Source organism: Tursiops truncatus, chromosome 18, assembly GCF_011762595.2.
Source record: "Tursiops truncatus isolate mTurTru1 chromosome 18, mTurTru1.mat.Y, whole genome shotgun sequence".
Taxonomy (NCBI): Eukaryota; Metazoa; Chordata; class Mammalia; order Artiodactyla; family Delphinidae; genus Tursiops; species Tursiops truncatus.
The window spans coordinates 5,612,346-5,637,890 of record NC_047051.1 but is presented as its reverse complement, the minus strand read 5'-3'; the positions used below and the strand labels follow the sequence as shown (position 1 = coordinate 5,637,890).

The 25,545-nt window shown below is 37.2% G+C and overlaps 1 protein-coding gene across 12 annotated transcripts in view; it reads right to left on the bottom strand.

Moving 5' to 3' along the window:
* Positions 1 to 25,545, bottom strand: part of PAN3 (poly(A) specific ribonuclease subunit PAN3) — a 116,244-nt gene that overhangs the window by 21,694 nt on the left and 69,005 nt on the right. For 8 of the 12 annotated variants that reach the window (XR_012327538.1, XR_004523124.2, XM_019936813.3 and 5 more), the window contains 7 exons: positions 12,510 to 12,757; positions 11,325 to 11,381; positions 10,033 to 10,137; positions 9,154 to 9,211; positions 2,521 to 2,682; positions 1,836 to 1,952; positions 1,647 to 1,748 (listed from right to left, as the gene is read on the bottom strand). Coding sequence is in view for 10 of the 12 variants with exons in the window: in XM_019936813.3 (XP_019792372.1) it covers positions 1,647 to 1,748; positions 1,836 to 1,952; positions 2,521 to 2,682; positions 9,154 to 9,211; positions 10,033 to 10,137; positions 11,325 to 11,381; positions 12,510 to 12,757 (849 nt within the window). In the remaining 2 variants the exon portion in view is untranslated. The remainder of the gene's footprint in view (positions 1 to 1,646; positions 1,749 to 1,835; positions 1,953 to 2,520; positions 2,683 to 9,153; positions 9,212 to 10,032; positions 10,138 to 11,324; positions 11,382 to 12,509; positions 12,758 to 25,545) is intronic. The other 4 variants (XM_033843775.2, XM_033843772.2, XM_033843773.2 and 1 more) reach the window with 2 other exon arrangements.

Genomic DNA, 25,545 nt, shown 5'->3' with positions numbered 1-25,545 from the left:
TCCCTGTTGCCCCTCAGGGACATCTGGAGGCACCTAGAGATACTTTTGGTGTCACAACTGGAGGAGGGGCTGCTCCTGGCATCTAGTGGGTAGATGGCGGGGATGCAGCTGAACATCCAGCGATGCCCAGAACGGCCCCGCACAAATAATTATCCAGCCCCAAATGTCAGCAGTGCTGAGGCTGAGAAACCCAGCTGTAAATTAAAGCCAACAGTCACTTCACAGGTGTTATTACTAAAATAAACTTGAACAACTACAGCTATATTCATCTGTAGGAAAAGTTACACCACATCCCCTTCAACAAAATTATGTATGTGCTACAGATGACATGGCAAAAGGAAACAAATGACCACACTATGCGACCAGATTTTTAATGTGAAACAGCCATGTAACCACAGCTTTCTTCTTTCAACTGTCAGAAAGCACAGTTACAAGTAAACAGAATACATTTTTTATCCATAATGCCAGTTCTTAAAGGAGTCATGATCCTAAAGATACTGGAATGTGGACTCAAGTCTTCTCCCTCCTTACTTCCTCTCAGGATATATTCAGGAAAATCTTTAACAAATTAAAAACCACTGCCAAGAATGTCATGTTTCTTTCCTGCCCCCATACAAGAAAATGATACATACATTTTTCTTGACCCCAAAACATAAACTAATTAATAGACACAACAAAATGGATTTATTTTTACTCTGAAACAACTTACCCTTTAATAATCATTTGTTAGGATGTAATTAAAATATTTTGGTTCTTTGCAATATTTGAACTAAAAAACAATTCTTTAAGTAAATATTAGAAAGGGGCAAAAAAAGAAAATATTCCCCATTTAAGTAAAAGTTACCTGAAAATTTATTTTGAAGACTAGCTCCTTAAGGAACACAGAACCCCACCTTCAAGCAAAAGCATTTGTTTAGGGAAATAATTACATATTGATAAATGACACACCGGCACACTGGAGTATGCAAAACAAAACAAAACACAACAAAAAACCAAGACTAGAAAGAAATATACCAAGAGACGTGCTTTGGGTGGTGAAGTTACAGGGATTACTTTTCAATTTACTGAATTTTCCAAACCATCTTTATTCAGAAAGCATTATATTATAATTTTTTTTTTTTTTTTTTTTTTGTGGTACGTGGGCCTCTCACTGTTGTGGCCTCTCCCGTTGCGGAGCACAGGCTCCGGACGCGCAGGCTCAGTGGCCATGGCTCACGGGCCCAGCCGCTCCATGGCATGTGGGATCTTCCCGGATCGGGGCACGAACCCGCGTCCCCTGCATCGGCAGGCGGACTCTGAACCACTGTGCCACCAGGGAAGCCCCAGAAAGCATTATATTTTTTAAAGAAAAAAAATTTTAAGAGGAAAAAAAGCCTTTTATCGTATTCTCAGCTACTTAAATTTCAGGTATTTACACGAGTCTTTCATAACCCACCTTCATCTCAGTCTATACATGTACGTAACATGTTATTTCCTATTGTTACATATTGACTCCATTTCTTTAAGGTATTTCTTTTTTAAATGCAATAGGGTCTTTACGCTGAATGATTACAGGGCTAAATTTACATGTGTTTTAAAATACAAAACTACTCTTCCACAGAGCAAAGGCATCTGTCAAACACAGCTTGCTTGAATCTTTTTCTTACCCCACTTTCTCTTTGTGAAATAGGCATCCGCATTAGGGTCATTGAAGTGTCTGCTCATCATAGTCTCTCCTCCAGCGTGGAAATCATATGCAAACACAAGAGCTTAAAATAAAACACAAACACTCATTACTGCAATCTGGCTTCAAATAATGAAGCCCACTAGCAAAAAGACCATTACAAGTCACTCACAAGGCTCTGCAAAAGCTTTAGTGGTAAACACTTCACGCAAGGTCACGATATTTGAGTGCTGGATTTTCTTCCACATGTCCACCAATACCATGCACTTTGTGTTAACAAGACGAAAACCTGAAAAAAGAAAAAAGTTTCTGCTAACCTGTAAATGACATCTCCCCCTTATTTCATCAGAAATGTGCAGAGGGCTTCCCTGGTGGCACAGTGGTTAAGAATCCGCCTGCCAGTGCAGGGGACATGGGTTCGAGCCCTGGTCCGGGAAGATCCCACGTGCCACGGAGCAACCAAGCCCGTGCGCCACAACTACTGAGCCTGAGCTCTAGAGCCCGCAAGCCACAACTACTGAAGCCCGCGCCTAGAGCCCGTGCTCCGCAACAAGAGAAGCCACCGCAATGAGAAGACCACACGCCGCAACGAAGAGTAGCCCCCGCTCGCCACAACCAGAGAAAGCCTGCACGCAGCAACAAAGACCCAACGCAGCCAAAAATAAATAAATTAATTTTTAAAAAAAGAAATGTGCAGAAAAAGCCACGTTATACATCACTTATGAAATACTAATTTCCAAATGAAATAATATATGTATTATCCTTTAAATTCATGTTAAATAAACTCACTTAGGAATCTATGAATAATCTTAGCCTCACTAATATGCTCCTAAAAGAGGATAATTTATCTTCCTTACCATGTATCCTCCGAAGGCAATAAGGCAGATCATCTTTGCTATTTACAGCTTTGTAGCAGGACGTAATGTATCCAAAATTACTTGATTTCTGTATCCGGTTGGGTGGTGGCAGTGGTTCTAGAGGGAACAGGCTATGGTAGCTGTCAACTTCTGCAGGGACTGCTAGAGTAATTCATAAGAAGATGACTTTAACTTGCAGACATTCACAAATCTCTCAGATCTCAAAGTAATGAAGAAGAAACCAACTCTATAAACCAGATATCAAACACACTGTATTCTAGAACAGTGTCAACATTTGTAACAATTCTATAGGACACACTCGTCTCACTATCAATAAAAACAGGCATTATAAAACAACAAAAGAACAACTAGATTTCAGGCACTCAAAAATATTTGTCTTTTATAATAGCACACCACTCTTGTTTCTCAGCTGTTAGAAACAATTCGCATTGTCACTTATGAGATATTAACCATTTCTGATTCTGATGTAAAATAAAAATCAAGACAGTTTTTGTCTTTAAACATCTTATTTTGTAAAAACATATTTAGACAATGGTGTTAAGTATATGAAATTCTTTTTTAAAGAAACTGAAAACAACAATAAACTGGAGTGTATATGTAATATGTCTGTGTATGTATATCGATTTATATGTACAAATATAGCAATCTGTATCAAACTCTCAAACCATTCATTGGAATAGCACAGTTTGAATACCTAGCAAAACACAAAAGAAAAAAACTGAAACAGCTTTACCACTATGCCTGCCATGTTCCCCTGTATTTCCTATTAAGAAATACAAGTGAAACGTCATTAAGAAATTCCAGAAGACAGGTCCAAAATGACCCCTCTGCCTTTACCAAATATTTACACTCATTATCTCTTAGTTCTTGAAACAATTCTATGAGATAGGATTCCCTATTTCATAAACAAGGAAAGTGAAAATCACACATCTAGAGAGATAGTTGAGATGCAAACCCAGGATTCTGATTCCGTAGTCTTGTGCTCTTAACCCCTAGATCGAATTTTGGCCGTAGTGAAAAACAAACATCAATTCATTGTTAACTTTCAAACCAAGGTCAAGGCATGTTCTATGGAAGAAAGGCGGTATAAGGGAAATATACACACAAGTGAATATAGCTGTAACTTTTGCCCACTTACTATTTTTTATTTGAACAATCAGTTCAATTTCCACAAAGAAACAAATGATGAATAAATGTTGTTTCCTAGTTTTTTGATAAGGAGCACTTAATAAGGGAATTAATTTCAAATTAGTAAAAATATATTGAGTATCCACTATGTATTAGTGAACACATATTAATGAAATGCGGGTTCTTATCAAGAGGCTTAGAGAAAAAGGATTGAGATTTACATAAAACAATACAGTACCAAGCAAAATAGCTTTTAAAAAAGTACAATTCACCATGGCACTGGTTCTTAAACCCTAGCACCCTTCAGAATTACCGAGAGGCTTGTTAAAACACAGTTTGCTGGGTCCCATGCCCAGAGTTTTGAGTCAGCAAGTAGGTCTAAACCAGGGCCCAAGGATTTGCAATTCTAACAAGTTCCCAGGTGATAATGAAAAGTTGCTGTTGGGTCACGTGCTTTGAGAACCACTACACATGGAAATACAAAGCCATGGAAAGGAAAGCCAGTTCCAAGGATATTAGGAAAGATCTTACAGAAGATCTGGCATGTTTACTACAAAATGATGGATGAGACTGCTTCCAGTGAGCTAAAACAAATGGAAAGAGCGGTGAGACAGCTAACAGACCAACAACAAGGACTTGAAATTTACTACACCAAACACCGGTACTCAGAGCATCAGTGTGACAAAGAGACTGTGTGAGGGCCACAATAAGCTAAAAATGTTATGCTCTGAACTCCCTTCTCCCTCTGTCTACTTTTAAGCAAGTCATGAATTCTACACACTGAAGGAAAACAATTGTGCTTCAGTGGAAAACGGTGCACTGTCTAAAGGATAACCCTCTGGCGTCTGATTCTGTGGGAGATATTTTACACCTCTGTTAAGCTGTAAATAACTGATAAATACCACACTGCAAGATAATTCTCGTCTATAGGCAATGCTGTCTGGTGAAGGCTCGACGGACTTCCCTCCTCCCCTGTGGAAAAGACAGTTTACACATTTGTTTCAATATTCCTCATCTATGATGTGTTTTGTAATACAGGATTGGCTCCCTCACAACTTAAATAAAATCTTTAGTACTTTCTCCTTTTTATATCTGTACATCCTGATTTTAACCTTTTTTCGGAAAATCATCTTTTAACCCTACATTTCCCAGTCTACTCTGAAATAATCATATGTGGCCTAATATTAACCTTGAAAACCAAATGTTTCCCTTAATAGACAGGAAAATTCATTTGTTGTTCTGCTGTTCTTCGTTTCTAGTTCAGTTTAACAAATGCACAAAATTAAGTACCAATAAAGGGAACAGGGGTGTCTCAATCACTGTTTGGCATCAAAAATCAAAGTAAAGAAAACCAACTCGGAAGATCCCAGACAAATGCACTCCTTAATTCAGCCCAATATTTAGTCTGGGGCTCAGTTCAACCAAATAACATTAAAAATAATGATAAAGAAAATTTTAGTGTCTTTCCTCTATTCAACCCAACGTCCCCTCAAAGAACATAGAGAATGACAGACTGGATCTAAGATACTGAATGTCTGAGGCTCACCATGGTAAACCTATGGCAGAGTTTCTCAAGCTCAGCACTAGTGACATATTGGACCAGACAATCCTTCGTTGTCGGGGACTGTCCTGTGCACTGGAGGGTATTTAGCAGCATCTGTGGCCTCAACCCACTAGTAGCCAGTAGCACCCCGCTGCCAACTGTGACAATCAAAAATGTTCCAGACGTTGCCAAATGACCCAATGACCCATGAGGGGTAAAATCATTCCTGGCTGAGAACCACTGATCTACAGGAAATAAATTATGATTTGAGTTGAGAAGTCCTAATTTGATGGAAGTATGAAGAATAGAAAGGAAAAGGGAAAGGAAAAAGTCAGTAAGACCAACATTAATAAATGAGTCAAAATGAGTCAAAGGTTAACAGTAAACATGAGACATAAAAAAGATCAGAGTGAGACAAGCGACAGAAAAAACCACTTATTAAACCTTGTTTGAACACGGGCGCACAGAATTGGATTAACCACAATCTTCAGTTTGTGACACTCAAATCACGAGCTCATGTCCATGCATGGCCTGCTTTTATTCAGTTAATTATTCTTAATAATACGGTAAGCATCTGCAAACCTGGCACACAAAACGAAGCCTCAGACCTTGACTTGAATGGTCATCTAAATACATGGTTCTCTACCAACCTCTGCCTTCCTTCTCTCTCTTCCTTCCGTTTTTATATAGTTTCATTATACCTATATGTATTCCTCAAAATTTTATTATGTATATATGCATATACACATGCATTTATTGATAATGTAAATACATATATAAATTTCAACTTTATAAAAAGGTATCATGCTCTATGTAGTCTCTCGCAGCTCACTTTTAAACTTAATATTACATTACTGAGATTCTTCCACATTACTGCTTTCTTTATGAAGTGTACTTTCTTCATTTAAACTGCCATGTAATATTCCATTGTCTGACAGTATCAGTTAATTCACCCACTGTCCTTCAAGATGAGCGTTTGGACTGATCAAAGTTTCTGCTATTGTAAGCAGTGATATTATGGATACTTTATACATTTTCTAGTTAAAAATATAGAGTTGACCTATATCTAGGAGCAGAACTGCTAGATCACAGGGTACACAGATATTCAGCTTCAGGAATTTTCTGAAGTGATAACACATTCACCAATTTATACAACCAACAGCAATGTACTGGAGAACCTGTGGATCCACATCCTACTACTGCACATGGTCAGACTTTCCAATGATATCTTATCTGTCTTTCCCTGATCATCAGTGATGTTCAACATTTCTTCACAGATTTTTCGTTGTATGAATTTCCACTTTCTTGAAATGCCTATTCCTACCTTTTGGCCATTTTTCTGTTTTGTTGTTTTTTTTTTTTTCAGGCTCTTACTAATTCGTGGTTTTTATTTTCTTCGTCAATTGTGTAAATACCTTCTTCAAGTTTTTTCTTTAGTATAGATATCTTTGGAGTGTTTTTAATTTTTTTTTAATTAATTAATTAATTAATTAATTAAATTTTTGGCTGCCTTGGGTCTTTGTTGCTGCGTGCGGGCTTTCTCTAGTTGCGGCGAGCAGGGGCTCCTCTTTGTGTGGTGCGTGGGCTTCTCGTTGCGGTGGCTTCTCTTGTTGTGGAGCACCAGCTCTAGGTGTGCGGGCTTCAGTAGTCGTGGTGCACAGGCCCAGCCGCTCTGCGGCATGTGGGATCTTCCCGGACCAGGGCTCGAACCCGTGTCCCCTGTATTGGCAGGCAGATTCTTAACCACTGCACCACCAGGGAAGTCCCTTTAACCGTAATTCAGTAAAATTTATCAGTACTTTCTTTAAGAGTCAAGAATTTTTGCCTCCAGTATAGGAAATCTTTCTCTACGGAAAGATTAAATTTACTCATTTGTGTTTCATTGTACGAATTTTAAAGTTTTGCTTTTGACATTTAAATTCTTAATCTATTTGGAACTGGTTTTTGCATGTGGTTTGAGATCATGATACAATTGTAACAATACAATCTTTTACCATAAAGAAAACCATTTTTTCCAATGCCTTCCTTTCCCCACTGATTAGCCACCTCTATCACAGAATGTGTCTAGGTTCTCCCTAGTCTGTTCCAGTAATCAATTTGTCTAACCCAGTGCCATTACGACACTGTTTCAGTTACTATAGACTCAAACCAAGCCTCCCCTCCTCAATACACCCAGAACCCTAATCATAATCTTCAAAGTGCTTCAGGTAGTCTTGGACCTTTACTCTTTGATATATTTATCATATACTATGAAAAGCTCTGCTATGCTGTAATATAATAAAAAAATAAAATAAAATCTTGATTAGAAGTGTGGAAATTTCAGCCAATCCCCCAACCTTCCACAGAGGAGAGAGAGGTTGGAGACTGAGTCAATCACGAAGAGCCAGAGATTTAATCAACCACACCAAGACAATGAAACATTCATAAGAATTCCTAAACAGAGGGATTCAGAGGGCTTACAGGTTGGTGAGCATGATGAGGGGCTGGGAGGGTGGCATACCTGGAGAGGGCATGGAAGTTCCCCACACCCCACCCTATCCCCACACTCTGCCCCATATATCTCTTCCATTTGGCTGTTCCTTGAGTTGTACTCTTTATAATAAGCCAGTAACAGTTTACAAAGTGCTTTCCCGAGTTCTGTGAGTCATTCCAGCTAATCGCCGAACCTGAGGGCATGTTGTGGAAACCCCCAAATTTGTAGTTGGCCAGAGAGAAGTTTGAGTAGCCTGGGTACCCCATTTCAGCTGGCATCTGAAGAAGGAGTGGTCTTATGGGACTGAGCCCTTAACAATTAAATTGTTAGGACACGAATTAGGTGTCAGAAGTATATGAGTAAGAATAGCTCATGTGCTTTGACTGAAATTATACTGAATCTATAGATTAGTTTACGAAAATGGCAACCATTATGTCCTCCTATTCATGAATATCGTACTTCACTCTCTATATTTATCTTATTTAACACCTTAGTAAATCTCTGCCACTGATATCTTACACATCTTTTGTTCTGCTTATTCCTAGGTACTGATATTCTGAAGCCACTGTAAATAGCATCTTCTAACTTTTTTTTTTTTTTACCCTAGCTAGGGCCTCAAAGACAATGCTTAATAATAAGGAAAATTCCAACGTGAACATTTCAAAGGCTATGACAGGTAAGTTTCCTGCCCAGCCTTAAGACATAACAGCCAGACAGACATATTCCTTTGAACTCTTTAGCGATCAAGAGGATACACAGTGGACTGTGCTGAATTCGCGATTACAACCAGGTGTTCTGAGATTATCGCTACAGCAAATGTATTCCTACTGTATTATTTATAAAGTTTTCCTAAATTACACCACATTTCACTGTGCCTATACTGAATAAGCTAGGCAAAGAGATTTTAATGCTGAGAAACATCATGGTACAGTCAGAAAAACCGAGGTTTAAATTCTGACTCGGTCAGATAATTACTAGCCACTTGTTCTTAGAGGCAAGTTACTTAACCTGCCTGTTAACTTCAGTTTCCTCATACGTAAAACAAAGGTGATAATGTTAGTATCTATACCACAGGAGTTTTGTGAGGAACTTACAAACTTACACACAGAAAGCCTTAGTACCCTGTCTGGCATGCCGCAGCCTCAATAATAATAACACTCACCTCCCCACCCCTACTTAAGTACCTATACTTCATCGTTTCAAAAGATAATAATATTCTAGTGCACGATGAGGTAAATCACCATGAATTCTAAAACTACCTATTTTTTGGATGAACTAGAATCTTGTCACATGTAGAATTCTTTGAAAAAATACTAGATCAATGGCATCTTGGAATTCTTCTTAAGTAGGTTTCAAATAAATATAGTCATAAAATAGTAATTAGCTAGCTTAAGGCATAAAAACATGTAGGACTAGATAAGGATTACACTCTCCTTTAAAAGGAAGCATCAGTCAACTTGCATTTTACCTGGCATATCTGCTTGATCAATCTGAGCCATTGTTATTAAATGTCTGTTAATCAGCTCCTAAGAAAAGAAAACAAGTATATTTACATCTAAACACAACTTCTGAAATCTGGACTTTCTATTGCAACTGAAGAGCCTGAGTACTAATATTTTTGGCATGTGTACTTTTTAATGTTGGTATCAGGACATAACATTTCCAATAATGTGAAATGTCTAAATTCCAGTCCTGGATAGACCTGCCCATCGCTAAGGTTGGTTTCAAGTAGCAGTGCTATAACCCAGAGCATGCGGCTAGCTCTGTGGCCAAGCTCGTCGATAATTCACTCTACAAACATTATACTGGTGCAACTTACTTCTGTGAAACAAAAACATTTCTGAGAATCGAAGAGTAAAGTAAAATTCTACATACCAAATAATACCTGTTCAACACTGCCAAAAAAAAACTAAATAATTTTATAAAACCTACTTTACAGAAAATATTGAGCTGCCTTAAAAATGAAGTTCATTTCTAGGCCAAATTACTTATTAGCCAACTACTACAGATATTAGCAAAAAGTTGTCTAGTGGTTAGAAACCATTTAAATTATTTATTTATATACTTCAGAGACCTTCCAGTGCACAGGAGGTGCCGTGCAAAAAGGTGGGCCCATTTAAATAGCTACTCCGTGTTCTACATCTGAACACAGTTACTTGCAATTTTCTTTAAAAATGGGTTTCCTTAAATAAATATCAATTAGTCTCATAAACTGTAAATTCTATCTTCTTTATTACAGCATATTTGATTAAGTAATACAATTTGAAAGGAGCTCTGTTCTTTCTCCAGTTCTTTGCTAAAGCACGACAGACATTAAGTATTTCCACTCCGAACTCTGAAAGCATACCTGTCGGAGTTCATCAGCCATGAAGAAGGAAGGTGCATTTGCTTTTGGTTGCATATAAGCAACATGAGGTGCAGTTGGAGGATAAATATGGTAGTTTGGAAAAACCTGAAAGATAGGAAGGGGGAAAATATCATGATCAATTGATAAGCTTTATCATTATTTCGATAAAGTTTTAATCTTTAAATGACAGTGACAAATGGATACTTTTAATCTTTAAATAATAGTGAATTAAACACCTGAGAAAAGCTATTATTAGTACACCTTCTGAATGATTTCATTTTTTAAATAATTTTTATTGGAATAACAAGTTTTTAAAAATCTAATGAGAAAGGAAACATTTCTTCAGATACAGTAAAATTTCAGGTCCAATGAGAGGCAAAAGGAGCTCTTTGTAAGCATTTTTTTAAGGCAGCTGGAAGAGAGGAAGAAAGTAGATATTCACGGTGCTTGGGCACAGTCAGATCAGGTAGTAACTCTGCCGTGGACGCCCAAAGAACTGTCCTCTTTAAGGGTTTCTAGCGACCAAACGAAACAAAATGTTATCTAGATACTTAACACTTCAAACTAGAACAGAAAAGAGGACCAACATACTCTGGGTCAGCAGTGGAGGTGAACAGAAGGGTATGACAATATACCTTCCAATCAAACTACAACAAAGTTACTCAATTCTGCTTCCAGCTTCTTGTCTTTGCCTCTTCCAATTGGAATCTTCTCACCACCCCGCTTTTTTCCCTTTTTCCTCTGCCTCTCCTTCCCTTCAACTGGTCCACGATACAAAATCAAGTACATCCTAAAATATCTTTTGTTTTATTCTTTCATTTTTAAAGCCAAAACATTTTTTTTTCTCTTTTAAAAATGAATTCATTTGATTTCTGTTGCCCTCATGTGGCTCTTCTGCTCTGGATCTCAACCAGGAAGTGATTTTGCAATACCTGTAAGGTCTCCTTTAACCTATACCTGAAGGGAGAAGAGTGCCTCCTTTTTCTTGCCTTGGTTTCCTTATATCAGGTAGTATAGTTGGGCATGACTACCTCAGGTTTACCAGGAGCATATTTTTAAGAGTGGTTTGAAGGGTAAAAACATTACAAAAATGTGCCACATATAATCTCCACAAAAACAGCTGAGACAGTTTTGTGACAAAAGAACCTCTTCATAGATTAAACTAACTTTTTTCTACAAATATGATAAAATAAAAAACGTAAATAATGATAAAATATGATAACCCCTCCCCCCAAAAGTAAAACATTGATGGAATTCTTACTTGAAAGAACCAAGGAAAGTCTCTACTCTACCTCAATTATTTGACCTTCAGTTCGGCAAGCTGTTCTGTGATAACTTTTGAAAGATCTCTGACCAAAAACAAAACAAAACAAGAAACTATTAGCTATTTTATTATTTTTTAGAAAGCATTTTACATGATTTACAAGTACTTCTATAAATGTTTTCACATTTACTTCTCATACGATGGTCGTGTGCTTAACCTCATTTACAATCGGGGGACCAGTCTCAGAGGTACTAAGATTCAAGAGTCACAAAACAATGGCAGAACTGGGACTCTTAAAAAGGAAAAATAAAAATCTGTTGTCTTTCCACTCAAACTGCCTTTTAGTAAAATATTAAATGTAATCAAAATAAATCATTAATTTAACTTATGGGGTCAAAATCTGCTTACCAAAATCCAAACATACTTTTCATCTAAGCCTGTCAGTTATGATTTTGTCAAGTATCTACAGTTTAGACCAGCATTCATATTTTAATGGAATTTGGCTTTCTTACTCATGAGATCTTCATCTACTACTTATTTTTCTATAGCTAAATAATTTTTGAACATGGACAAAATTATGAAACTAAAAGTGTACAATTTATGGAACATGACGCTTCCCTCTCGGCCCCTCCCCCCCTACAGTCCTTTGGTAGCTCTTTCCTTACCCATAATCAGGGCTCCCTGAACGTCCTCCCTCCTTACCAGTGACCCATGCTGGAGGCCTCCTATCACTGTGTCCTCCACCATCCAGAGTTCTAGCTATTAAATCACTGCCTCGCCTGAGCAAGCATTTATCATCGGTTTGCTCTCAGCAACTACTGATAAGAATCCATCTACTTCTCTAACTACTTTCTCTAACTTCAGAGGTGAAACTACCTGTATCTACAAACAAAAGTCAGCAAACATCAACACCAGCTAGCACAAGTACTAGGTAACCCCATAAGCAAAACATGCCATAAAGTAATAAACTAGAGCTTAAATATAACTTCTGATTACAAGCAGATTTGGCCAAAACTAGAGATATTATTAATGCAGAAACAGATTACTTTGAACAGGTAAGAAGAGATTGGAATTATCATCTAAGTCAGAAATTAATTACTTTTTCACATCACAGTATAAAGATACAGGACTGGGTAAACCTCCTCGTTAATCTCATTAATAAGAAGAAGCTGCTATAAGAGCCCTCTCTTTTCTCCTTTAAATGCAGACATACCATTCCAGTCAAAGGTGCTGGAGTTGTGTCTGTATAGAAGTAAGTCGTCCCACCGACAGTTTCCTTTTGGATCACCTGACCAGAAGATGGAGTCTGAGAGACAGGATTATTAACAGGTGTAGAGGCACTAGAAGGCACCAAGTAATTGGCTGGATTTGGAGTGTGACTTCTTCTTCTGGGAGCAGGAGAAGTATGTGGAGTGATCTTGGGGGAGTGCAGAGGGGAAGATCCAGCAGACAATGACATTCCTGAAGAAGATGTAAAAATGTTTCTTAGAAAGCAAAAACTGGTTTCAGAGAAAAAAATCTGGAAAATAAAATGCAAACGTTCATTTGGAAGAAACATCTTTAGCAAAATTCTTTAAGTTCAAAAATAAAAGACAATTTTGTCTCGTTTTAGAGAAAGCTCTGATTAAAAGCAAATGTAAAGAATTTCTTTTTTTCAAATATAGTCATTCCCAAATAAATTAGGATATTTACTGTAAGAATACGTCTCCTCCATATCAAGGTTTACATGAGAAACTTCAATAATAAGAATTACTGATAATTTAATAAATTAATCAAAAAGTGAGAAATAACTGAGACTCTATAAAATTATGCCTTTTATAAAAGCCTTTCTTTAATAAAAGGCATAATTCCTTTTTTGTAATGAATCATTTAAAACTATGGCTATTAACAATACAAATATCACATACCCCTAAAATATTTTACTATCAAAAAATAAAATTATTTAATGAGATTTATTAGATTTCTTTTGGCCAAATACTACTAACAGAATGGTTTGAAAAAGCAAAAAAAAAAACTAAGTCTAGTCTTAGTTGAAATACATGGCCGCTTAAATACCATAGTTTTTTAAAAATCAAGACGTATACTATTTTGATGCCTTTTGTCTTTAAACAGGCATACGCTATATAGTAGACAACTGAAAATTTCTGCAGATGCATACTCTGCTCTAGTGCGAGTTTTACCTAAACACAACTAGCAAGAAACCATTGTATGCAGAGCATCCTCCATCATGAATCTATGGTGGAGAAAGGGAAAGGACAATTGTCTTCAACCCTCAGGAGATTCCAAGCTATCTGAGAAAACAAGGCCAGGTCACATGTAAAAGGCATAAAATGGCTTACAGAAACACTCAAATAGAAACGAATGTACTGTCAACTCCATGCCTCCATACAGATGGAATGCAAATTAAGTAAAACCAGGCACAGTTTAGTCAAAGGCTTAATGGAGGCGATCAGTTCTGAGCAGAGACTGAAAATGGTTTCTCCAGCCACAGTTAGTTACACTTCCTGAAAGAATTAGCTTATCCAGGAGCTATTTTCTGGCTATTTGGGAAACAACTGAAAAACTTCACCTTTGAAAAAATATGCCATCTCACGATTCAAGAAAAAAGTTACCAAAATGCTTCTGGTCACAGAAATATGATTAACAGGGATATGAATTTCAATTGCTAAGAATTCATAAAACACGAACACTGTTTTTTGAAAAGATGTAGGTGAATAAAAATAAGGTTGAGAACTGAGATAATACTTATTTTTACTCTGGATAGCCCTCTGTATTTCCTAAGAGCCCTGACATAATTATTTTGTCTGATTTTCTGAGCAACGAAGGTAGCTCAGGTAACAAGCACCGCAGTACAGATCAGAAATTTACACACAGTGGGGGTTGTTATCTGACCAAGGACATATGTGCACAGCCAACAGCAAAGCCAGGCTTCAAACCCAAGTCTCCAAACTTCCAGTTTAATACTCTTCCTGCTATAACACAATGTCTACTGCACTGACATTAAAATAGGCCAGGAATTTCGCAAGTATGTCTTAAATACATCTAAGAGAAACTTTAAAAGTCTAAAACCCTTTAGAAAAATACTTATAAGGAAGCCAAGCTATTATATTAACATATGAGCCTAATTTTTAAAACTCATGATTCTTTTTTTTTTCGTGGTACGCAGGCCTCTCACTGTTGTGGCCTCTCCCGTTGCGGAGCACAGGCTCTGGACGCGCAGGCTCAGCGGTCATGGCTCACGGGCCCAGCCGCTCCACGGCATGGGGGATCTTCCCAGACCGGGGCACAAACCCATGTCCCTTGCATCGGCAGGCGGACTCTCAACCACTGCGCCACCAGGGAAGCCCTACATATGAGCCTAATTTTTAAAAAACTTTTCCAGAGTTCTGTATTTTTTCTAACTCTGTATATTATACATTTAATTGTAGGTCAATCCATACTGCAAAAATTGGGAGGATTATTCAACTATTTTCAAAAGATACATACTCCCCACTCATCTAATATGAAATGCATCTACAGTTTTCCTAAAGCTAGTCTCTAAGCCCTTCCAATATAAAACTGGCCAAGTCACCAAAAATGAGTAAATTTGTTTACTACCTTTAAATTAATAACATCAGCAAATACAGCTACCAATTCTTAAGCACTTTCCATATGTCAGGCAGTAATAAAAGTGCTTCACATACACGACTATTTAATCCTCACAACAACCCTGTGAGGTAGGTATATCAACAGTCACCTCACAGAGGAAGAAACTAACTTAAAAATAATTTTTAAAAATTTATTGTAAGGGCAAATACAGGTTACTGAACAAAAGAATCAAGATTGAAACTCAGGCCTATTTGATTCCAAAGCCTGTGCTCTTAGCCAATATCTAATACAGCTGCCCAACCCCTAAGCCATACACCAGAGAACAGAAAGGGGGTCCATTACACTTAGGAGCGTTAGTGTGACAACTTAAACGACGTGTGGGAGCAGGGTAGGGGAAGTGGGGTGCAGCAGGAGAGGAGGGGAAGAGTCTGGCACCAGAGCAGGCGTACAAGTGAAACAAAAGGTAGAATCTCTCCTTAAGGCAAAATACGAGGAAAAAGACTACCAGAAACAGTCTAGGAGAATTCACAGGTTGTAAGTGACAAGCTCTCTCTTCAGAATTTTAAATTTTGTGGCTATTCTAGTACAAAGTTTCAGCACTGAAATCTGAGTTAATATATCTGAGCTGAGGCTGGCTGGCACGATCTAAACACATACAAAATAAAACATGTAAAACAGTAATAAAGATCACCACCCATAAGGGTAACAGAATATTTAAGTTGTATGGGAAGCTAGAAAGGAAACTGACCTCTAAGTTACTGAAACATCCAGCCACAAAAGGCATAGCTTTGTGCCACCAAAATATTTTGCAAACATGTTAAAGAATCGAGTAAAATACACACATATCTGCTTGGAGAGAGTTATTCTGTACTTGGTATTGTGAAGACGATAAGCACAACACACTTAATATTAACTGCCTGCATGTAACACTAAATTACAGACAGCACAAAGGAGCAGAACCTTACTACAGAAATCAGTAACTAAAAATCAAAGTGAAGTAGAATGAACAGATTCCATTTCATCTCTCTTGCATGTAAATATTCCTTCATAAGTTCCATCTTCCCTTATATGGGGGGGTGGAGGCAGGGGCGCTACTTGTGGTTATTACAACAGTTTGCTATTAATTAGTACTCTATCACATGAACACGTATGCAAACATAGCAACACACTGAGGATACCATGAGAGACAAACAAGAAGAATGAAAATCTGTATTTTAAAAAAAATCTGAATTAAAAATATTTAATTTGTGTATTTATTTTTTGCATTACTTTTGTAATTAACTCTTAAAATGACATTTTGGTGAGATCATATACAATAATTACACTGTAATTTCTTATTAAGTGAATATGCAAACTGAGATATTTAAGTCATGTGTAAGTTAATCGCTTTAGAACATTCGAACAAATCCTTCTTAAAAGTACCCAATTCAAAGAAAAGTGAGGAACAATACAGAAATGCCCACTGGACGAATTAACCAGAGCAATGAACAAAATAAATGAAATTTTTAAAATTTAAGGTTAACTTATCAAGGTAAAAGTATCAGTGTTTCTGGATGACATAATTCTATATCTGAAAAACCCAAGGAAACAAACAAAAAAAAAAGACTCTTGTAAATAATGACAGAATGCATAAAGTAAATGGCTCCAGTATTACAAAATACCAAATGAATCGTTCCTAAATACAAACATCCACCTAAGACAATCATATTTCTGGGAAATCAGAGACTGAGCTAAATAAAACAAATACCCTCCCTCAACCCCAACCAAAACTATGAGCACATAGAACTGCACGATAAAATACAATACCCACATTTAAAAACATAGCTGAAATCAAAAGAATAGCAACAAAAGCAAAAACTCCAAGAGCAAGAAATTAAGGCAAAATTGTGAACTAGAGATTATACTGTGGGAACTTTGGAAAACCACATCCCAGGCCAGATATAGTGTCTACAAGTTAAGGCTTCCATGTTCACATAGGCATATGAAACATGGCCTTCAGCACATAAAATGTGGAGAATGAAATTCAAATCCCAGTGTAAAGCCAGGAGTCTGGAAAAGCTGTACCATCAGGCAATGGTGGAGGAGAAAACTGCTACCTGTCAGCCCACAGGCAATAGGTAGGCTTGTCTGTGGAACAGAGATGGAGAAAAGGAAGAGGGCTTGGCGCGTGGTGGGGGGGGGGGTTCAAGAGAAATGGAAACCTAATGCCTGCACCATGCACAGGTGCAGGAGACAAAAAGCCCCAGGAGATTCTGTGTGATAGGGATCCCAGTGGGTAATTATAAAACTTAAACTGCACTGGCAATGGACACCTGGGTAAAGCAAACACCAACTATTTCGACAAACAAACAAACAAACATGATCTCTCCCCAGAAAATAATCCCATGTGAAAAGAACTCCCAAAATGAGAATCAAATATGCACAATACATTGAGAATTAGCACCCTGAAAACAATGAATCCCAGATAACAGAACCCTATAAAGGAGATTTTAAAAACCCTACAACTAAAATGATTAAGGACATGAAAGAAGTGACAAACATTTGGCCTCTCCCGTTGCGGAGCACAGGCTCTGGACGCGCAGGCTCAGCGGCCATGGCTCACGGGCCCAGCCGCTCCACGGCATGTGGGATCTTCCTGGACCGGGGCACGAACCCGTGTCCCCTGCATCGGCAGGCGGACTCTCAACCACTGAGCCACCACGGAAGTCCCATCTGTCCTTCTTAAACAGAACTATATTCTATAAGAGTAAAAATTATAACCATTAAAATTAAAGGAGAAAAAACTTAACAGGTGAGTTAAATAGCAAGGTAGACACAAAGACAAGAAAAGTAAACCAGAGAAGAATCTAGAAACAAAGCTTGGAAAATATAAAAGACTGGTTAAGATACACAGAAGGTAGAATGAGAAGGCAAATTTCCAGGATAAAGAAAATACTGGAGAAGCAATATTCGAAGAAAAGCTTTGGGATATTCAAGAACTAGGAAATCCTCATTCCAGAAATCCTAAACAAGAGTCCTGAACAGAATAAGTAAAAACAAGTCCCTTTCAATCAATCAGGTGAAACTGTTGCATGCCAAAGATAAAGAGAAAAACCTAAAAAGCTACAAAAGCAAAAAAAGACAAATTATCTTTAAAAAAAAAAAAGGACAATTACATTCACAGGAGACTGATCAGCAACACTAGACAATGAAAAAATGTGCTCAAAGTAAGGGAAATAAATGTCATCTTAAAGTTTATGCACAATTTGCAAGTGAGGGGAAAAGTAAAGACATTTTTAAGGTCACTCACATCTCCTTGGCAAAAGAACAATTAAATGATCCACTTCAATACAGAAGAAAACTCCTTCCCCCAAAAAGCACAGAATAAAAGAATGTATGGGTAAATCTGAACAAGCACTGACAGTGAAACAATTAGGCTGAGATAGGTTCAAGTCAAAGTGTAATTAAAATTCTAGGTTACTGTAACACTGAAAGAGGGCAGGAAGGACTTCAACAAGTTCATACTGAGTAAAGCATGCATGGTAAAATTCTAGGGGTGACCATACACAAAACCAAAACATAGTACGTAACATCCAACCTCTACCCTACACCGTACACAAAAATTACCTCAAAAATCTAAATGCAGGAACTAACCTATAAAACTCTAAGAAAACCAGCATATACTTCATGATCTTCAGCTAAACAAGTGTTTCTTAAGTTGACACCTAAAGCACACATAACCAAGGGAAAAAGAAAAAGAAATTAGACTTCACTAAAATTTTAAACTTTTTGTACTTCAGAGGAAACCATCAAGAAAGTGAAAAGCCAACCCACAGAATGGGAGAAAATATTTACAAATCATATATTCAGTAAAGGTCCAGTATATAGAATATATAAAGAACTCTTATAACTCAACAACAAAAATAACCAAATTTTAAAATGGGCAAAGGATCTGCATAGACATTTTTCCAAAGAAGATAAACAAATGGCCAATAAGCAGGTAAAAAGCAGCTCAACATCATTAGGAACATGCAAATCAAAACCACAGTGATACCACATTATACCTACTATGACAGCTATAATCAAAAATAAGAACAATAACAAGTGTTAGTGAGGAAGTGGAGAAAACGAAATCCTTAACACATTGCTGGTGGGAGTGTAAAATAATGCAATCACTTTGAAAACAGTCTGGCAGTTCCTCAAACTGTTGAACACCAGTAATTCTACTCCTAAGTATGTTACCCAAGATAACTGAAAACATTATCTTCACACAAAAACCAGTACATGAATGTTCAAAGCAGCACTATGCATAATAGTCAGAAAGTGGAAACAACTCAAATGTCTATCAACTGATAAACGGGTGAACAAAATGTGATCTCGCCTATACTATGGAATACTATTCACCTGTATGAAGGAAAAAAATACTGATTCATGCAACAACATGGATGAAGCTTGAAAACACTGTTAAGTGAAAGAAGCCAGAGACAAAAAAGCCACACGTTGTATGATTCTATTTACATAAAACGGCCAGAAGAGGCAAATCCATAAAGACATAACGTAAATTAGTGGTTTCCAAGGACTGAGGAGGGGGGAAATGGGGAGTGACTACTAATAGGAAGGTATGAAGTTTCTTTTTAGGGTTATGAAAATGCTGTGGAATTAGACTATGATGATGGTTGCACAGTCTTGAGAGTATACTAAACACCACTGAATTGTACACTGTAGAAGAGTGAAGTTTATGATATGTGAATTACATCTCAACAAAAATAGTTAATACCTAAATTATTGCTGCAGGTGAGGGGAGAAGGATCAAGAAAACTCCATTAATCCAATGGGCGTATGGGGTGGGGGGTGGGGGAGAGAGGGAGTGTGTGTGTGTGTGTGTGTGTGTGTGTGTGTGTGTGTGTGTGTGTGTGTGTGTGTGTGTGTGTGTGTGTGTTGGAGAGGGGGGAGAGACAAACAGATTGCAAAAAACAAAATTCCACTTACATTAACTAGCAATAAAAACCTAAAATATCTAGGCACAAACTTACCCAGGATGTGCAGGACTTACATGAAGAAAAAGGTAAAACTCTACTGTCAGAAACAAAAGATAACTTGAACAAAAGAAAATAAATACCTGTACCTATTTGTTGTAAAAATGTCAATTCTACCCCAAACTAATCTAAAAGCATAATGCTAGCTCAATAAGAAAACCAACATAATTTTTTTTATTTAGCCAAACCAATTATATTCATTGGAAAAATAAGCAGTAAGATAGCCAGGAAAATTACTAAAGTAAAGCAAGTACAGAGGAAGAACAAAAAAAAAAAAAAGAAGAAGAAAGAAGACTGAAAAAGTAAAAGGAAGAAAAAAGTACTGTATAAGGTCACTGGATACTAAAAAAGTGATGAAAGCTATAGTAACAAAAATATTGGATAAAGGCTCCCATGAACAGTGGGTCAACACAACAGAATAAGCATGAAACTTGACCCCAAATATATATGAAAAAATAAGCATAAGATAAAACTTCAGGGGAGGAGATGGACAGTAGTCAGATATGCCAACTTACTAGCCATCCCTAAATGACGAATTGAGTAAAGATAAAAGCAAACAGATGGTTATTTAGATAAAATAAATAAAAGTGACTCACCCTTCCATTCATTACACCCATAAAAAAGACAAATAAATATTCAGATTTAATATTTAAGAGTTTAAAACGAAAAGTATCTCAAAGAACATTTTTTTAAATATAATGTTATGAAGACATACAAAACACAAAGGTCAAAATAGAAGTTAACTTCTTCAAAAAATAAATATTTCTACACAGCAAAAAAAAGATATTTGCAACACTTAGTAAAAGGCTAATCATCTTATTATATAGTTCTTAAAATCATTAAGAAAATAGAAAGCAACCAATAGAAAATGGACAAATTATACAAGTAGTCAGTCTGCAGAAAAGAAAATTAAATGCCTCAAACATATAAAAAGATGCTAATATTCACTGATTAAAAGAGATGCAAAGTAAAGCCAGCGTATCATTGGCTCAGACTGGCGTAGATTAAAAAGTTTATTTAGACAATTATTAAAAGGGCGGATGGCATATAAATACTGTCATACATTTTTCGTGTCGATTGTTACAATCTCTTTTGGAAGAATATTTGGCAATACCTATCAACTAAAACCTTTTAATTGGCATGATAATGATAAACAATTCAAACTAAAAATGTCATAAAATGAAAAATAAAAGCTATAAACTCCATTAAAGTGTATATTTTTGTCTTGCTCATCTTTGAGGCCCTCAGAAGTCACTGAATAAATGCCTCATGAACAAATGCTAAGGTCGCTTTTAAATCTCTTCTAGGAAAAACAAATGTAATATTTTCTTCTCTCAAAGAATTTTTTAAAAGGTGTCCTCTCAGATACAAATGTATCTAAGATGCCAGAGCAAAGATCCTCCTAAATATGAAAACATTAGGAGCATCCCTTTTAAAATCAGGTACAAGACAAAAATGTCAACTATGATTTCTTCTGTACAATCCCATACTAAAGACCCTGGCCAATGCAAGAAAACAACAGAAAAAAGATTACAAAGGAAGAGATTATTATCATTATTTGCAAGTAAGTGTTCAAATTTTATATACACACACACATATACATATGTATATATACATATAAAATAATCTACAAATTATTAGAAATAGAATGTCTCAAAGTAACCAACACACAAATGTCAATCACATATTTTCACACTAAGAATAATGAACTAGAAAATTTTTATTTTTGAGACGCCAAATTATAATACCAACAATTACCACAAATGTGTCTCAGAATATCTTACAAAATATATGTAATACTTGAACACAGAAAATTATAAAACTTTGTGGAAAGGCATTAAAGAAGACCTGGAAAAAAGAACTGGACAGAGAGCCCATGTTCATGGACAGAAAGACAATACTGAAATCGTGACGATCCTCTTCGATTCATCTAAAGATTCGATACAACTTCCCTGAAGGCACCAGGCTGCTTCACGGATCCACAAGGCTTGAAGACTGTCCCCTTGTCTGGTACACTCATCAACAACCCTCCTTGTCAACACCGAGCTCTCTAAACCCCACCCTCACAGTAAATTCCAATTCAACTTCTGAAAAATCTTCTTACTCTATAAAAATTCTCCTGATACTCATGTTTAAAAATTATTCCCATCATTTTGTACTTTATCTTTTGCTGCAAGTAGCACACAATGCAAACTGTCTCTTTGCAGGGGAGAACTGCGCCTTAATCCTCTCTGTATTCCCAACTACACACGTAATGGCACGGTGTCAGCACACAATACATTTATCGAAAAGGAAAAAGAAAGAGGTGAAAGTTTCCTCTTCTTGGTACAGCAATAGCTACAAACAGGAAGTGAAGAGTGCCAACACCAGAATTAACTGAGTATAACAAGTTGGGAGGAGAAAAGCAAGTGTTCATGCTATCAAGTGGCATAGATGCCAGTTGTCACTATTTAAAAGCAAATGTGAAACAAGCAAATGTGAGAGAAAGAGAAGAATCTGAAGAATTTGAGGGGAAGGGCATTCTTGTAACACAGCAGTCTGATTATTCTAGTACTACTCTTTCCAGATCTATGTAGCCTGGGTAAATCTAGATTACACTAATGTTAACTAAAATTGTTAATGCTGTTGTAACTGAAGTTGTTAACTTTAACAAAGTTCCAATAACCACATTAAATCCTCAGTAATAAACTGTCATGTATGGCTACACTGAAGAGAATGGTTTAGATTAGAAATCACCAAAATATGTCTCATACTGAACAGATGAATGAATTAAAGACAAACAGAGGAAGCGTTTTATCTACTTAACAATAGGGCCAATATTTGGGACCTCATCCAAGAGAAAATCATAGTAAGGAATTTATATGATCATATCCAGGAATACAAAAAACGAAGTTACTACTAAAGATATATTTCTTACTTTACTGATTTTTTTTTAAACCAAATTCCCTAATCACACCCCCTCCCAAATAAAACAATGCACAGTTTATAGCCCAAAAAACAGACACTAAGTTTATACTCCTAAATTCTAACAGGATCTTAAACATACAATGAATTAATAAATCTTTTTCCTTGATATTGCTTATGATAACTTAAAGGGTGGGTATAAAAGGACAACTCTAAAATTGAGATCAGAGCGCTTTTCTCCCCCTCCCTCCGCCACTCACTCTTTCAGTGAGTCAGAGACAAGCTTTATTTCTTAGTCCATTTCTATCCACTAGCTGTTCTTAGCAGGAGGAGAAAGTGAGTCTAAAGAAAGTGTTTAATTGTAATCATTGACAGTTAAGTCTGTATGTCATGGAGTTCTCTGCAATTTGATGCAACCTGTCAGACAAATCCCCAGGATACTCTAGACAGCTATCCTATACGCAGGACAGACTTCTACTGTGTAGAACTTTCTGAAATAAAATGTTAAAAATTACAGAACAACATCAGAAATGCATTAAATTCTCCGTATGATGTTGATGACTACTGCATAAATAAAACTGCTTTAAAATATAATCCCTACAGTTTCTCAGTAAATTTAGTAACAAAGATCCTTGACTGGTGTGTGGGGGGGTCCCCCAAGACCACTTCCATGTTCAGAAAGTCACTGGAACTCAGCACAGGGTTGCACTCGCGACTAAGATCTACCACAGCAGTGTAGTAAACGTACACATCCAGATCTCAAGGGGCAAAGACGCAGGTGGAGACTAGAGGGATTCATCTGTGGGCTTCCTTATGCCCCCTTCCTCACGAGGGGTCACACGGCCCACTCTTCGTCCAGGAGCACAAAGGCAATATATCTGCTCAGAGAAGCACCAGGGTTTTTACAGAGAAGCACACACCAGAATCCCACACTCCCGGACGGAAAGCATGTGAGCAGCACAAACCACACTGTTTGCACAGAGTCTAGGAACAGTAAACCACCCTCATCAGTTAGGGAAAAACCGGAACACTCCCCACCTCCGAGGTCCCAGACATCAGCCCAGGGCCAACCTTGCAAGCAGGCTCTCTTAAGTACACTATGTTAGCTCACTTCCGCACATATACCTTAAGTTGTCTACTACAGTACAGCCACCACTTTTTCATAATTCTGCTCTATAGTGTAGTGAATACTGTTACAGACAAATATAAGGGCAAATGTTTTGTTTCTTACATCTAAACGTACCTCAGGGAAGAGGGAGGAGGGGGAAAGTAAGCTTTAAGTTAGGGCAATGGATTTATGTTGATTCCACTAAGTTTGTCCATACACATTGAGAAAAATTATATAATTAGAGATGTACCCTCCGTCGCTAGGAAATATAGCAAAGAAAAATTAAATACAGCTCATGTAAAACGGAGCTGAACCTATGTGTTCCATCAACTCCTTTCGTTAGTATCTAAACTATCTAAACACACACCATAAAAGTAAATATATGTGTTATAGCTTAACTAGGATTTCAGCTACTAATGTTAATAGAAAAGATTTTATAATATCATTAGTTGGCATATTTTAATTTCTAGTATACTAATATTATAGAAGCCATTCAAAATGTTTACTTATGTAAAAATTAGAGGGGAATTCCCTGGTTGTCCAGTGGTTAGGACTCTGCGCTTTCACTACCGAGGGCCCCGGTTCGATCTCTGGTTGGGGAACTAAGATCCCACAACATGGCCAAAAAAAAAAAAAACCATGTGTTGGGACTTCCCTAGTGGCTCAGTGGATAAGACTCTGTGCTCCCAATGCAGGGGACCTAGGTTCAAACCCTGGTCAGGGAACCAGATCCCACATGCATGCCACAACTAAGAGTTCACATGCCACAGCTAAGGAGCCTGTGTGCTGCAACTAAGGAGCTGGCAAGCCACAACTAAAGGAGCCCTGGAGCCACAACTAAGACCTGGTGCAACTAACTAACTAACTAACTAAATAAATAAATAAAATAAAAATAAAATTTGGAAGTATGAAACAAAATTTATTCTTCATAAATAACTGTTGGACTTCTGGAGTAATCCTGAAGAGGATCGTCTGGCTATGGCTTGGTGTATACATCACAAAAACTGCTGCTTTCAATCTCAATAGCTTAAAAACTATGCACAGCCTTTGTCCCAGAAATTCTAGCTCTGGAAAGTACCCTAAAGAAATAATCCTAAATCCTGAAAGACATTTATACTTAAAATAAATGTATATAGGGACTTCCCTGGTGGCACAGTGTTTAAGACTCTGCCTGCCAACGCAGGGGACACGGTTCGAGCCCTGGTCCAGGAGGATCCCACATGCTACAGAGCAACTAAGCCCATGTGCCACGACTACTGAGCCCACGTGCCACAACTACTGAAGCCCGCGTACCTAGAGCCTGTGTTCTGCAACAAGATAAGCCATCACAATGAGAAGCCCGTGAACTGCAACGAAGAGGAGCCCCTGCTCACTGCAACTAGAGAAAGCCCGTGCACAGCAATGAAGACCCAATGCAACCAAAATAAATAAATATATAAAATAAAATAAATGTATATATACACGGAGCATATACATATGTGCTGCTTTTTAAATGGTAACACTATAATTCAACATTTTAATAGATAAAATAAGTTTTTAAAAACTGAATGCAATTTGAAGGATAGAGAAAACACTATCAATCTGAAGTCTATTAAGGTGGTAAGAATGGTTTTAGGAGAAAATAGCTCCATTAT